Genomic DNA, 13,577 nt, shown 5'->3' on the forward strand with positions numbered 1-13,577 from the left:
GAGAGATAACAGGGAAGGCATGCTGTCTTCTGCACTGGAGTTGAAGATTACATTGTATTCTGCCGACAGCCCATGCAAGAACAATGGAGCTGTGTGCAGAGCTCAGACCACATGCTGTGCTCTGCAAACAGCTCCCGGAGGCCCCTTTACACGCAAATAAAGCTGATCAAGTGCTAATGGGCATTAGTGTCCATTAACACTTTATGCCAAATGATTGCCAAAACTGTCAAGGAATGATTAGAAGCAATGGGATGAAACAGAAAGGGAGAAGACACAAATTAGGTATTAGAAAAAAACTGACACTCTGGGTGATCAAAAAGGATCTGGTAAATGATTAGCTTGCAAAAAAGAAAGCGGAGAGGAGACTTAATAGCGGTCTACAAATATCTGAAGGGCTGTCACATTGCAGAGGGATCCGCCTTATTCTTATTTGCACAAGGAAAGGCTAGAAGCAATGGGATGAAACTGAAAGGAGGAGATACAGATTAGCTATTAGACAGTGAGGGTGATCAATGAATGGAACAGGTTACCATAGAAGGTGGTGAGTTCTCCTTCAATAAAAGGCTTCAAAAGGCCGGACAAATATCTGTCTGGGATGATTTAGTGAATCCTGCACTGAGCAGGGGGTTGGACCCGATGACCCCAGAGGGCCTTTTAAACGGAACGATTACCATTCGAAGAAAAAAAAAATTAAATTGTGCGATTTTGAACGATAATTGCTCAGTGAAAACAGTCAACAATCAAAAGATGAACTAGAATTTGTCTGCTTCTCGTTCGGCGTTCATTTTATGCAGGTATAAAAATCATCATTCGCTCGCTTACATGTCGTTGCATGTAAACAGCAATCATTTAGTCGGTCACAATCACTGTTGCAGCAAATGTGAAAGACTGAAAGATGTACAAGCAAACGATCTGCCTGTATATGCAGGCTACATGAGTGAACTCAGTCATTGTTCGCTCGCACAAACGATAAAATCGCTCCGTGTAAAAGGAGCCCAAGCCATTCCTATTTGGAGGAAGAGACCAAGATGTACTGAATAATCAAACTAAAAAGGTCATATTTAGGTAAACTCATTAAAACTGGGTCAGATAAGGTAGAGCAAGCCAGCATATAACACTATCTGCTCACAAGAGCAGGCAGCATGGTGCCCATAATGTAAACATACTAAATGGAAGCAGAAAAATAGCAAAAAAGCACAAAATCATAAAAATGGTTTGAAAAGAAAAAAAAAAACCTTCACGTTTCTTTAATGAGCAATTTCGAGAGCAAAATAATCATGAAAACGCAAAAGTGGAGGCGTGCGAAACTGCATAGCGAGTGTGGGGCATACGGTAGTAGCAGACCACATTTCCCAGCTGCGACTGACTGGGAGCTACAGATGATGGCACTCATTACAGCAGGCCTGCTGAGGTTCTGCATCTGCTAGGATATCAGTCATATACTATATTATACCATCTGTGGATTTCCAGGCACATGGATTATTTCACTGCAACATTATTGAGAAAGGAGAACGATGAAACAGGTAAACACATCGCTGGAGGTCTGTTTCCGATTTGCAGTAGGACGCATCAATAAGCCTCCATTGGCTGCTGAAAGCCTACATATTATCCGGCAGGTGACATAACATAAAGGCTCCGTTTCCGCCTGCTAGGCGTTACTTCCAGGTTTTGTTGATCAACTGGTTTAAAGTTAAGTCCACTCCTACACATCCTGACGGAGTATTTCAGCCTCACGAAGCGGTGCCTGCTCAGCCTTTCCACCCCACGGTATGCAGCAACGCAGTATTCGAGTGCGAGTCTACCTCCGGGCCAACTGGGACCTCTGCCAAGGTCAATACAAGTCACGGCCAGTTTCATGAATAACGGGGAGGCCCAGCCCACTGGAAACTCTGAGATGTTAATCCCAGTAACAGATTAGTGTTCCCATAACAGAGCGTTACGGAGATGCAATGATCAGGGACAATACTGGAGAAACTCCAAGTAGACCACAGGACACCAATCTAGTTACTGGCTGTGCCACCACAACAAAGACTTTCAGAGAGACTTCTCCAAGCATTGCTGGAAGCACAGTTTATGGATAAATATATATTCCAGAAATACACTGGGAAGTTGTAACTAAAAGCCTTTATTGCCTAAAGTATATAGTTTAAAGATAAGCCTGATACCTTCCACCAATAGATCTAGAACAGGGGCTTGGACTTGTCTCAGCATGACAATGCCCTTGATAAAAAGAAATCCTCAGCTGTGATCAGCTCATTGTCACAAGTCCAGTTAGTAATGGCAATTAGTGGATATGGCCAGAGGAAGGAGCTTCCATGTGAAAAGTGAAGTAGAACATGGCATCCATTCAACTGAGGCAGTGTACATGTACTAAATGGTTGGCCAAGTCCTCCATAGCTGCCTCGAGAACATATGTTGCTCCCTCCAGAGTGGGACAATCTGTTTCTTCCTGTGCCCCGTTGCACTACAGCAGCACTGCATCATCTGTAAAAGAGCAGGCACACACGAGCGTATGCTAAAACGCAGCATTTTACCGGTGAGTGGAGCTGTGATCGTAATTGTGCATGTACAGCGTTTTCATTCGCTTCCATGGAAAACAATTCCGATTGCGTGTAATACATGGCAAAATAGAACATGCTGCGGTTTTATTTCTCTGCCAGCATACCTTTGTATGTCCGTTCTATCCTGACTAGTTAGGGTTAATGTCTTCAGTCCTGTCTAGTTAGGTTAATTAGTCCTGCAGCTGTTAGCTCTGTCAGCCAATCAGTTTCTCCCCACTCCCTATATAACCCAGCTCTTCCTGATTGGGAGTGCCGGTTATATTTCAGTGCTCCTGTCTGTTGTCTGGCTCCTGTGTTTCTGCTAGTCTTGCTTTCTGTGTTCTGATTTTTTATTTGATGTCAGTTTCTGTTTGTCCCCGGGTTTCTGTAGTCTGGTTCCCCTCTGACAGTGGACCTGTCCTTGTGGAAGTAGTGGGGTCGTCCCTTTCGGGACGGGTGCTCCACTGCGAGGTGAGTTCTGTCGGAGGGTTTCAGAGTGCCCCGCTCTGATCGCTACCTCTTGTTTCTGTCTGCTCCTGTGTCCAGCCACCTGTGTAGCAAGTCCTGATGGGTCCAATACCAAGTCATCTCAGGGTTTTGTTAGCAGTCCAGGACAAAAGTAACAGAATGTACAGAACTGTGAATGGATCAATGAAAATCAATGTACTTTTGTCCACTTCACTCACCACGTATTATGCGCGCGTATATTGCATATGTAAACACTTGTATGCCCCATAAAGGAGTTCTGCAGGATCTTTCCTTCTAACTGTTCTGCGGTTCCTCTGCAGCTCCTCCTAGAAATGTACGGACTACTGCGTGTTACCATTCTCCTTGTCAAAGCGATGTGTCCTGTAGTCTGATGCCGTCAGCACCGACTGGACAATGTCAGACTGTGGAGGGACACATCCATCTGCTAACACCCAGCTGTCAAATTATTCACAACATTTCAAGTCTATTAAAAAAAAACAATACACGGCCGAAAACTTCTATGGTGGCTTTAGAGTTAATGGTATGTAAAAGAACATGGTGCCCTCCCCAGTGGCCTGTATCCAAACAAAACCCAGAAATAGGCCTGCTGGTGTGACTCAACTCCTTATCCACCATCCTCTGCGGAGGGAAGAAAAACAGGATTTAAATGGAAACAGATTTGTGTTTCCCAGAAGACAATGTTATCATAGTCCTGAATCTCATCAGAGGCATCGCTCAGTTAACCCATTGACAACCACCAGTCAAACCTCGTTGCCCAATGACATAGAACTTTTTCGCATTGTTGAATTACCATAAGCATTATGTCCTCAGACAACCCGCCTCAGATACTACAAGCACTAAATCCTTCAACAATAGATGTGCCACAAATTCACCAAAGTGTTCAACCCCATGAAAGTGCAGCAAACATCACCTTTAAAGAGAATTCCTATGGTTGGCTCACCTTGCCCAGCTCATCGCCAGCTCCATGTTGGCTCTGGTTGATAAGTGAGGAGTGTCTGATCAGTGGATCTTGTAGGAGATCCAGCCTTGGCCGCTTTGACTCGGTGATGTCCAGATCTCCTTGCTTGCTCAGGTCGGACACATAATTATGGGGGTCTCCTCTGCCGTGTAGTTCTTGTGACCTGTGGAGAGCAATGTATTAGTAAGGAGGTCCTGGGCGTTCTGGCGGGTGATGTATAAATAGGAATGATGTTAACAAGTTTGTTGCCTTTTCCAATAACCAGCAGAGTTGTGAATGGAGCACTGCGCTATAATACACACATTATAACTCAGGACTGGAACAAAATACGTAGCACGTGATTTACATATATACACATTCATACACTTTATATAGTCAGCAGCTAGAACACTGATAGGTGAAGTGAATAACACAGGTTATCTGGGCACAATGGTAGCAGACAGTGTGAGATAGATTAGGCAGCAAGTGAACAATCAGGTTTTGAAGTTTGTGTGTTAGAAACAAACAAAAAAAAAAAGCAAATGTGACTTTGAAAAAGAGTGAAAATGTGTTGGATGGACGACAGGATCGGAGCATCTAAAATGTCACGCCTGGTGAAGTGTTCAGGATATACTGTGGCTAGTACCTTCCCAAAGTGGTCCATATCAATGGGACTGCTGGAGACAGTAAAAGGACCATTTCTCAGCTATCTCCAGCAGTCGTATTAAAATGAATGTAGCTGTAGTGTGCCTGCTTGACTGCCCTTCCATGCATGTGGGCATATTCAGGACCCCCGTTCTTGGGATCAGTCGGGGCTCCAGAGGTCATACCCCCACCTTTCAGAAAGTTACCCCCTTTTCCTTTAAAACAACCCCTTAAAGCGCCTGCATATTTAGGGTACGGTCACACGGTGGATAAATGCTGTCAAATTTCTGCAACATTTCAAAAAGTACAAGCCAAGTGGACGAGATTTAAAGAAAAAAAATCTTGCGCACATTGTATAGAAAAAATTGCACACATAATCCACAGCAGAGCGGGCAAACCCTGAGAATGTCAAACGCAAGGGTGAAATCCAGACTGAATACTGTGGAAAGGGTTGCACTGTTAGGGTACATGCATACGGGCTCTTTTTCCATGAAGGCTTCAGACTGAAAATTGGGCGGAAATGCAACCCATTCATTTGGATGGTGGGCTTTTTTTTTTTTACTTGAACGGTCAGAGTTTAAACACCCACCCACTAAATGTCCTATTCTTACCCGACTTGCAGACAAGAGTAGCACATGTCAATGAGCTGTCCTCTGCACATCGGAAAGCACAGACAGGATGTTCATATGCTGCCCGATCAGAGTTGTGTCTAAGAATCTGGGGCACAACCTTTTTCAGCCTGTGTGCATTTACCCTCAAATTGGATTTTCTGCATTGAGTATGGCCCATTTGAACATCCTCAATCTATATCTTTACAGTGTTGCAACCTTCCATTGTAATGTCACATGCAGTTCATCATGCGGTGCTTAACTAGACAGATTTACCAAATGAAAAACCATATCACATCATAAAACAGTTTAATTCCGTGGGAAATTATGTATGTCTTCTTCCCAACAAGTGTCCTGAAACACTTTTCACATCAGGGGAAAACCTATAGGCCCAATGCACACAGACGGATTTTTGGTGCCGCGAATTCCGCAGCAAAGTCCGTCCATAACATGCAATGTAAAATGATTCTTCCACGCATACGAGCAGAAATCACTCGCGGAGAAAATCACAGGATGCTCTATTTTTGTGCAAGACTCACACGGACGCCTATCACCGCAGTCAATGGAAGCAGTGCGTCCCGCGGCAATTCTGAAATGTCGATTTTGAAATCGCCGCATAATCACCGGAACGCCAGCCTTCCCATCCACAGTGCATCCCAGACAGGTACGTGGGGGAGGGGGTTACTGGCCGGGCACGGGGTCCGATTTTGCTGCGAGATCTCGTGGCCATAATCCGACCCGGCCATGTGCATGTGGCCTTACATCTATGGTCAGTTGAATCCCTTCGTGATTACCATCTGTATATATAAAGCCCTAATTGTTGATGCACCGTGCAGATAGTCATATATACACTCTTTGCTAGAAAAAAAAAAATCATTCCCCTAGAAGGATTTGTTTTGCTGCAAAACTCGGCATGCAGTTACATCTCAGGCAGTTATGTGCAAATGATTAGATGAATGTTTTTGCCACCTGATGCCCTTGGCCTATAAAAAGGTTCCCAGTGCCACTTTGTAGTGGTCAACAAGCTCTACACAAGTGGAAAAAGAGGTCACTACACACGTGTCTACGATGCAATCAAAGATATTTCCCCCAGTTAAAAGAGCTTGAGAGGGGGAGCATTATTGGAAAGCAAGAACAGGATGACTCTGACCTGTGGATGCATGTGGGCACACATACAAGGTGCCCGGACTCAGGACACCCTCCACAGACCACCAGTAGAGAGGACCGTCTTATCAGACAAGCACGAGCAGCTCCAACTGTTTCGTTGGCCGCCATCCAGAGACAGGTGGAGCATCGTTACAGACCCGTGTCTGCTGAGCCCGCTTCCAGACACTTAACTGAAGGACATTTAGTCTCACAGCGCCCATTACGTGTATTGCCTAAGACACCTATAGTAGCCTCCTTTAGCAGTGTTTTCATGAATGACAAAACTGGACTGCTACCTACAGGAACCGGATGGTCTTCAGTGGCGATGGCCGTGGTTGTGTCTGTAGACCTAGGGGTGAGTGCCTCAATCCTGCCTTTGCTGTGGAGCAGGACACTGCCCCCACTGCTGGTGGATGGTCTGAGGGGCCATCCCATATGGCAGTTGGTGACTACTACCGGTAGTAGTGGTACGAGGGACAATGATAGCTCAGCGATATGCCCAGGACATCCCGCAGCCACATGTGTTCCTCTCATGGCAGGGCTTCCAAGAGGCATTTCCCAGCAGGATAATGGGCAGCACACAGCAAGGGTGTCACAGGAACGTCCCCACAACATTGTCACACTTCCGTGGCCTGCCCGGTCACTAGATTTATCACCAATAGAACATGTATGGAACCATCTGGGCTGCCAACTTCAACGGCCTATGAGTTTGCACGATGTAGAGGTTCAGATATAGCAAATTAGGAATATCATACAGAACCCATATGCCTCCATGCCCACTTGGATCACATCTTGCATCCAAGCTAGAAGCGGTCCAACAGGTTTTCCACAATAAATTATCCTTTTGCTCCGATATTGTAAATCACTTAATAATGTTACAGTCACACAACTGTAGAACGTTTTATTCGATTCCGACAACTTGATGGATTTTTTTGACAATGAGTCAAAATCCTCCACTTTAGTGACAAATCTCACTGTATAGCACTCTGCCAGTAAAGAGATGGGCTGGCACTATGACAGTTCAACCATAATGATGTGATAGAGCGTTGTAATGATCAGCTCTCAGCAATTAACACTGATAAACATAGTGGTAAAAGCAAGCCGAATTACCAGCTAACGACAGAAGATATATGTAGACCTTTTGTTCCCAGGTATTCCAGTGTGATAGGTTAATCATAGTAGATGTATTTAGTACGGTCATACACAGGAATGCGAGGAGATCTTTTTTTTTTGCTTATAAAATCAGTTTTTTGCTTAAGTATACGACACTGAACTAAAAATAATGAGAAAAAAAAAAGCAACTTAAAATTTTAAAGTAAACCGTGTCTGCCCATTTTCTCTATAAAAAAAATAGGTATCAAATAAAAATAACCCTAAGGCTGGGTTTACACGGGGCGGATTTGCCGCGGAAATTCCGTGCAGAATTTCGCCACGGCAAATCCACATGCGGCCGCTAATCCCAGGATTAGCTAGCCATGTGGACGAGACTTCTCAGAAATCTCGTCCATACAGGTTGGCAAATCCGCTGCGGCTAAGCCGGCAGAAGCCGCTGCTGCGACACGGATTTGCTGACTGCAGCATTTTTTTCCCACTGCTGGCGCGCTCTCCTCTATGGGAGCGCCGGCCACAGCGGAAGAGCGAGTGGCTGGGCCGTTTCAAAGCCGTCGCGGTTTTTGCAGCGGGGGTTCTCCCGGCGGAAATCTTGCGGTTTTTTGCTGTGGCCAAAGCGCAAGATTTCCGCCGTGAATCCGCCCTGTGAGAACCCAGCCTTAGAATATTGTTTTGATCAAAGCCCCTTCTGCTGCAATCAAGCAGGAGCAGGTTGGGATGTCAGCTGTAAGTCACATCTGAGAATCCGGAAGGAGAATGGAGAAGTCATGTGAATGACTCTCAGAGGTCTTACATGATGTCACAGGGAACATGAATAGATGCATTAAAAAAAAAAAAATTACCCAAAGCTGACGCCAACCAAAGCGTCCCCATATGCGCCCTGTAATCCAAAACCATGCATATTATATATCAAAATGTCCGAAAACAATTATGAGCAAGACCCTCCCATACTTTATTTTAGCATGACTTTACTAGTTTACAAAAAATACAACTTTATAGTTTAAAAAAGTATATATATATTTTTTTAGCCTTTTACCCCCAATAAAACTAAAAAAACGAGAGGAAAAAAAGTCAGTGAAAAAGATATTAATGGCTCTTAAGGGTTAAAACACATTACATCACCTTTTTTACAAGTTGCAGCAAAACACATATGGTAATATGGAAGTTGTGAGATGATGTAATGATAGCAACAATGACAACCTAAACAGTAAACATCCTTTTTATTCCAGGCACATGTAATGTGACCAGTGACCCCTCCATAATGTTACCACAGGGAAGTTCTCGAGGAGGACACATGCTTGATATCCCATTGCAGACATTTGAGTCTTCCTGCAAGTCAGATCCCATTTAAGCAAGAAGAATGTGCTCATGTACAAGCCTAAATATTTTAAGAGAGCTAAAGGAGGTATGGGCTTATGATTTATTCATATCCAGAGATTCTGCGGAGAGCATAAAATGCATGGCGTGGCACAAGGAAGTGATAAAGATCCCAATCCCAAGAAAAATGCATTAAAGCCATTCATGTATTGGATATAGCGACTCCAAGACAAACGTAAAGCCATCAGCCTCATTTACCCAGGTGGATTAAAGGGATATTGGTTCACAAATGACGCCGGCCTCCCTCCAGGACGGTCATCAACACTCCTAACTCACCATTAACGTACGAACGTTGCATGTACAATATATATTAGAGGGGGATCCATGGCTGAACGTGTCACTGCTAAAGATCTACATAAAGAGCTTTGTAAATATCCAGTTCTCCTCATACACAAGGCGTTTCTACTATTCTGTGGCCTCTACATGAACTCCTCTGTACTTCCGAAATGACGTGAAACAGATATGGACTATTCACCTATACAAAAAATACACCAGATTTACACCAAACATGATCTCAGAACGGGCTCTCACAAACAATTGGTAAAGCGCTGTGTGTAGAACATACACAGTGCATGCAGCGTTTATTACACACCCATAGAGAATAATAGGGCTCTATCGCGTGTAATACACGGTAAGATAGTACATGCTGGGTTCATTTTTTTCGCATGTATTATACTAAAGTATATACGCAAGTGTATCAATGAAAAGCAATGTACATTCATTGACTTCATTCTCCGCATAATATATACCATATAACTGAATCCGAAGCGGGTTCAGTTCTGTTTGTAAATGTTCTATTTGTATATAAAACGGACATCAAAGAGGACACCCAAAAGTTACAACACACAGAGGGACACTTAACGAGCATGAGGCCACAGAGACTAGCTGGGTTAGGTTGTGTTCATATCTGTATTAGAGACTTCAGAGTCCCCTGGCACAGATCTGGCACACAATGCCAAACAAAATAACGTAGCATTCTGTGCTAATTTGTCTGGGAAAATTCTGGCGGGCATGATGGCAACCCAACGCACTTCAGTATGGTTATTGGGGTCCATAGGGCGCCGGTTGTGCCCGTCATCTATAGGATGCACAATTTCTCTTTAATTTGTTTGGCTGCTATGACTGTGTTGAACAACGAAAACCAATTTGGAAATAACTTTGTGGTAATCATACGTTGCATTAATTTCAGCCTTACCACAAGTCAACATTACAGGTTTCATCTCCAACATGTTGAACGTTAAATTCAAAATCCATCAAGGGAGTTTCAACTATTAAGGACTTTTTTTTTTTTTTTAAAGACTGGGGTTGCCCTTTTCAGGGAGGCTGCCCAGATTCAATGTTGCTTGTTAGGGCTCTCACACGACAACAATCCCCATACACTATCTTAGCATGTAATACGCACCAAGATAGTGTGTGCCACATTTGCTTTGCACACACATTTAGCTGTGTATGAGAGGTACAATTCAAAGTCAATGTAAGATTGGTACAATGCATCACATGCTCAAAACCCATGTGCATGATATGCAGTAAAATGTGAGAGCCCTATACACTATATGGGTGTGTGACAGACGCCTATAATGAAGGTTATTTTCTGAATATGCCATTCTTGTGGGAGGTTATAAAACGGTCGCTACAAAAAAATTGCACCTTTATTATCTGAGTATTTTAAGTTCACCTGTATCTTAATTTTCTGTGCAACTTCTTATCGGGGATCTTATTCTAAAATTAAGCTTTACCATTTTCTTCTCTTCCCTCCATAAATTCAGAATTCATCTAATTTCTTGTTATCCGACTGCACCTGCAATGCAGACTGGCATAATGTGCTGTACAGTTAGAACTAGGACACATGCCTGCCATTGTAGTCAGCGGAAGTATAGCATTCCTCCCCTCCTACTGAGCATGCGCGCCAGCGTGGAATGTGGGATGGGAGTTCAGGCAGCGGATCCGCTGCAGTATTCCGCTTGTGGAGCTGGGTGCATTAGGCCTTAATGGTAGATTCTGTGTTTTTATATATATTTCTAAATATTCAAATCTTCTCAACATGTCAGTTAGTACTCAATGGTGAATCTTTTAGCCTTATTTAGGACCTTACAACGCTTTCCCATGCAGAGAACCAAGTTTTGTACTTCTTTAGGCGTTACAATTTGAAACCAAGATTGTATTATTGCTTTTAAGTGTGTGTACTCCTTGGTTGCTTTGGATTAACAGGTTCCTTTAAAATCGGCTCCACAGATTTTCGATGGGGTTAAGATCAGGGCTATGTTCAGGCCATTCTAGCAGTGGAATAGGATTATCCTGACTCCACTTTTTGCACACCGCATAACAAGACATGGAGCCGAATCCTGTGGAAATATAAAAGCTTCATTATCTTGGAAAGATCATATGCAGAAGACTTCAGTTTGGATTCAAGTATTTCATTTATGTATTTTTTTGCATTTACAGACCCGTTGATCACACAAACTCTGCCCACACCTTTTGCCATCATACAACCCCAGATCATAACAACTGGGTGCTTCATGGGAGCTGTAAGGCAATCTCCAATTCTTCTTGTATACTTTATGCTATCATTACTAAATAAGGAAATTCTGGTCCCATCACTCCAGAGGATTCTGCCCCATTGTTCCTCTGTCCAGTTTACATGGGTTTTAGTCCATTGTAATTTTTGTTTGAGCTATAGAAATGGCTTTTTTCATGCAATTCTAGCATTTAGATTATATTCTTTCAGTCTGCGCTGACCAGTCCTTGAACGCCACTTCCTACCACATTGAGACAGTTCGCCTTCTGTAAACTCTGGTGATTTTCTTCTGTTACTTAGACACAATCTTGTCATTCTTCTATCACCCCCTGCTGTTGGGCACCTTTTCCTGCCTTCATCAGTCTGGCTTTTTAGTGACTGAGTCTTCTTCTACCTCTTCAAAAGTTTCAAAATACCTCCTTTGTGACGTTTCTAACAGTTTTTCTTATAAATGTCAAAGGTGTAGCTTTGTTCATACAAAGTTACTATTTTCTATCGCTTTCTGGGTGACCAGCCAAAGTTTTCATAGCTTTTTTCAATTTACCAAGTTCTATAAGCTCATTATACAAAAGGGGGAAAAAATAAAAAAATTTTAAAAAAATTACCACTTGATAACGATCACACAATACAAAGACAGATGTTCCACGGTCATATCTAACACATGGCCTTGAGTGCTGAATGCTACCGTGACCTCACTGGCTCTCTAAATACTTATTGCTCATTTGTTATACTTCAGTCAAGGAAAGCAGATTCATATCAACCTGAGGTTATTGTGCTTGTTTTGTTCTGGTTATCTAGCTAGAACTTTGCATTGAATTGAAATAATTGGACAAACGTGGTTGCATCACATTCTACACTATATTATCATTCCAATGACAAGGTAATTTTATTGTATTATTTAAAGAAAACAAAAAAACTGGAGTTATGAGCCATCAAACATCAAGATGTAATGTCTTCAAAAGATTTCCACAATTTTGGCCCCTAGGGTTGGTGTCACATTTCCTAGTAATCCTAACGGTGATAATGAGATAACTGATGAAAAGTTCTCTCTGCAGAACAGGAAGTAATGGCATATTATGGTCAGTGTGAAAACTGCAGCATTTTAGGATTTTTCTTCTAAGTATACATCGTAAAATGAAAAAAAAAAAAATTCAACATGAAACTGTATACAATAGGCCATTTTCTGATGGCCAATTCCCTTTAATCTGTGTAATGAGACCCCTCCTTCATACTGTACACATTTTGTCATGTGCCCATATTCTAAAAAGGGAGATTGAATAATACCTCCACAGTGCCACCTATTGGAAGGCAGCATTCTTTTAAGCCAAAGTCAGACTTTTATACAAGCCTTGTAACAATGACCGGGAATTAAAATCAAAGCCAGACTCTATGCACAGACAGCTGTTTCAGGTTATTTGCCCTTCACCAGTGTACAGAAGGAGTCTGGCTTTGCTAGTGAGAGGCTTGGGACAGGGGTCAGAAACGCTATCTTTTCTCCTTAGGGAGAACACCTAGACCCCGTCCCAGGCCCCTCCCTAGCAAATCCTGAAACAGCTGTATGTACATGGAGTCTGGCTTTGCTTTTAATTCCCGGTCATGGTTACAAGGCTTGTATAAAAAGTCTGACTTTGGGTTGAAGGAATGCTGCCTTCCAATAGGTGGAACTCTAGAGGTTTTATTCCATCTCCCTTATTTGCATATTACCCAGAGGTGCGTGCATGGCCATTTGCGTCTCCTCACTCACCATCTAGGTGCTCTCCCTAAGGAGAAAGAAAGCGTTTCTGACCCCCATATTCTAACCAACGGCAAAATAAACGTACGCGGCCTAAACCAGATTATGTGATCACAATCTTTTCACCTGGGCCCATATGTACGGGCAGGTGCGTCCAGATCCTTCTGAAGATTTCCAATTACAGAAAGTCCCCGACTTGCGAACATTCGACTTACGAATTTCGCTAGATACGAACTATCTGTACAGCACAGTATGATGTAATGCTATGGCATTACATCATACTGTGCAGGGACCGGACAGGCTTCTATAAAGCCTGATAGAAGCCTGTCCGGTCACATCGCGGTTGCTGGGCAGCCGGGGGCCTTCTGAAAGGCCCTAGGGCTGTCTATGCAGAGCGCCTATCAAGCCGTGCGCTTGATAGGCACTCTGCATAGGCAGCCCTGGGGCCTTTCAGGAGGTCCCCGGCTGCCTAGCAACC

General features: G+C 43.3%; 1 protein-coding gene across 15 annotated transcripts in view; it reads right to left on the reverse strand.

Annotated features, from left to right (window-relative positions):
• The window catches only part of NCOR2 (nuclear receptor corepressor 2), a 364,680-nt gene that overhangs the window by 213,680 nt on the left and 137,423 nt on the right, over positions 1-13,577 (reverse strand). For all 15 annotated transcript variants that reach the window (XM_066603378.1, XM_066603367.1, XM_066603368.1 and 12 more), the window contains one exon: positions 3,970-4,150. In XM_066603378.1, the coding sequence (XP_066459475.1) occupies positions 3,970-4,150 (181 nt within the window). The remainder of the gene's footprint in view (positions 1-3,969; positions 4,151-13,577) is intronic.

The sequence above is a fragment of the Eleutherodactylus coqui genome, chromosome 5, assembly GCF_035609145.1.
Source record: "Eleutherodactylus coqui strain aEleCoq1 chromosome 5, aEleCoq1.hap1, whole genome shotgun sequence".
Taxonomy (NCBI): Eukaryota; Metazoa; Chordata; class Amphibia; order Anura; family Eleutherodactylidae; genus Eleutherodactylus; species Eleutherodactylus coqui.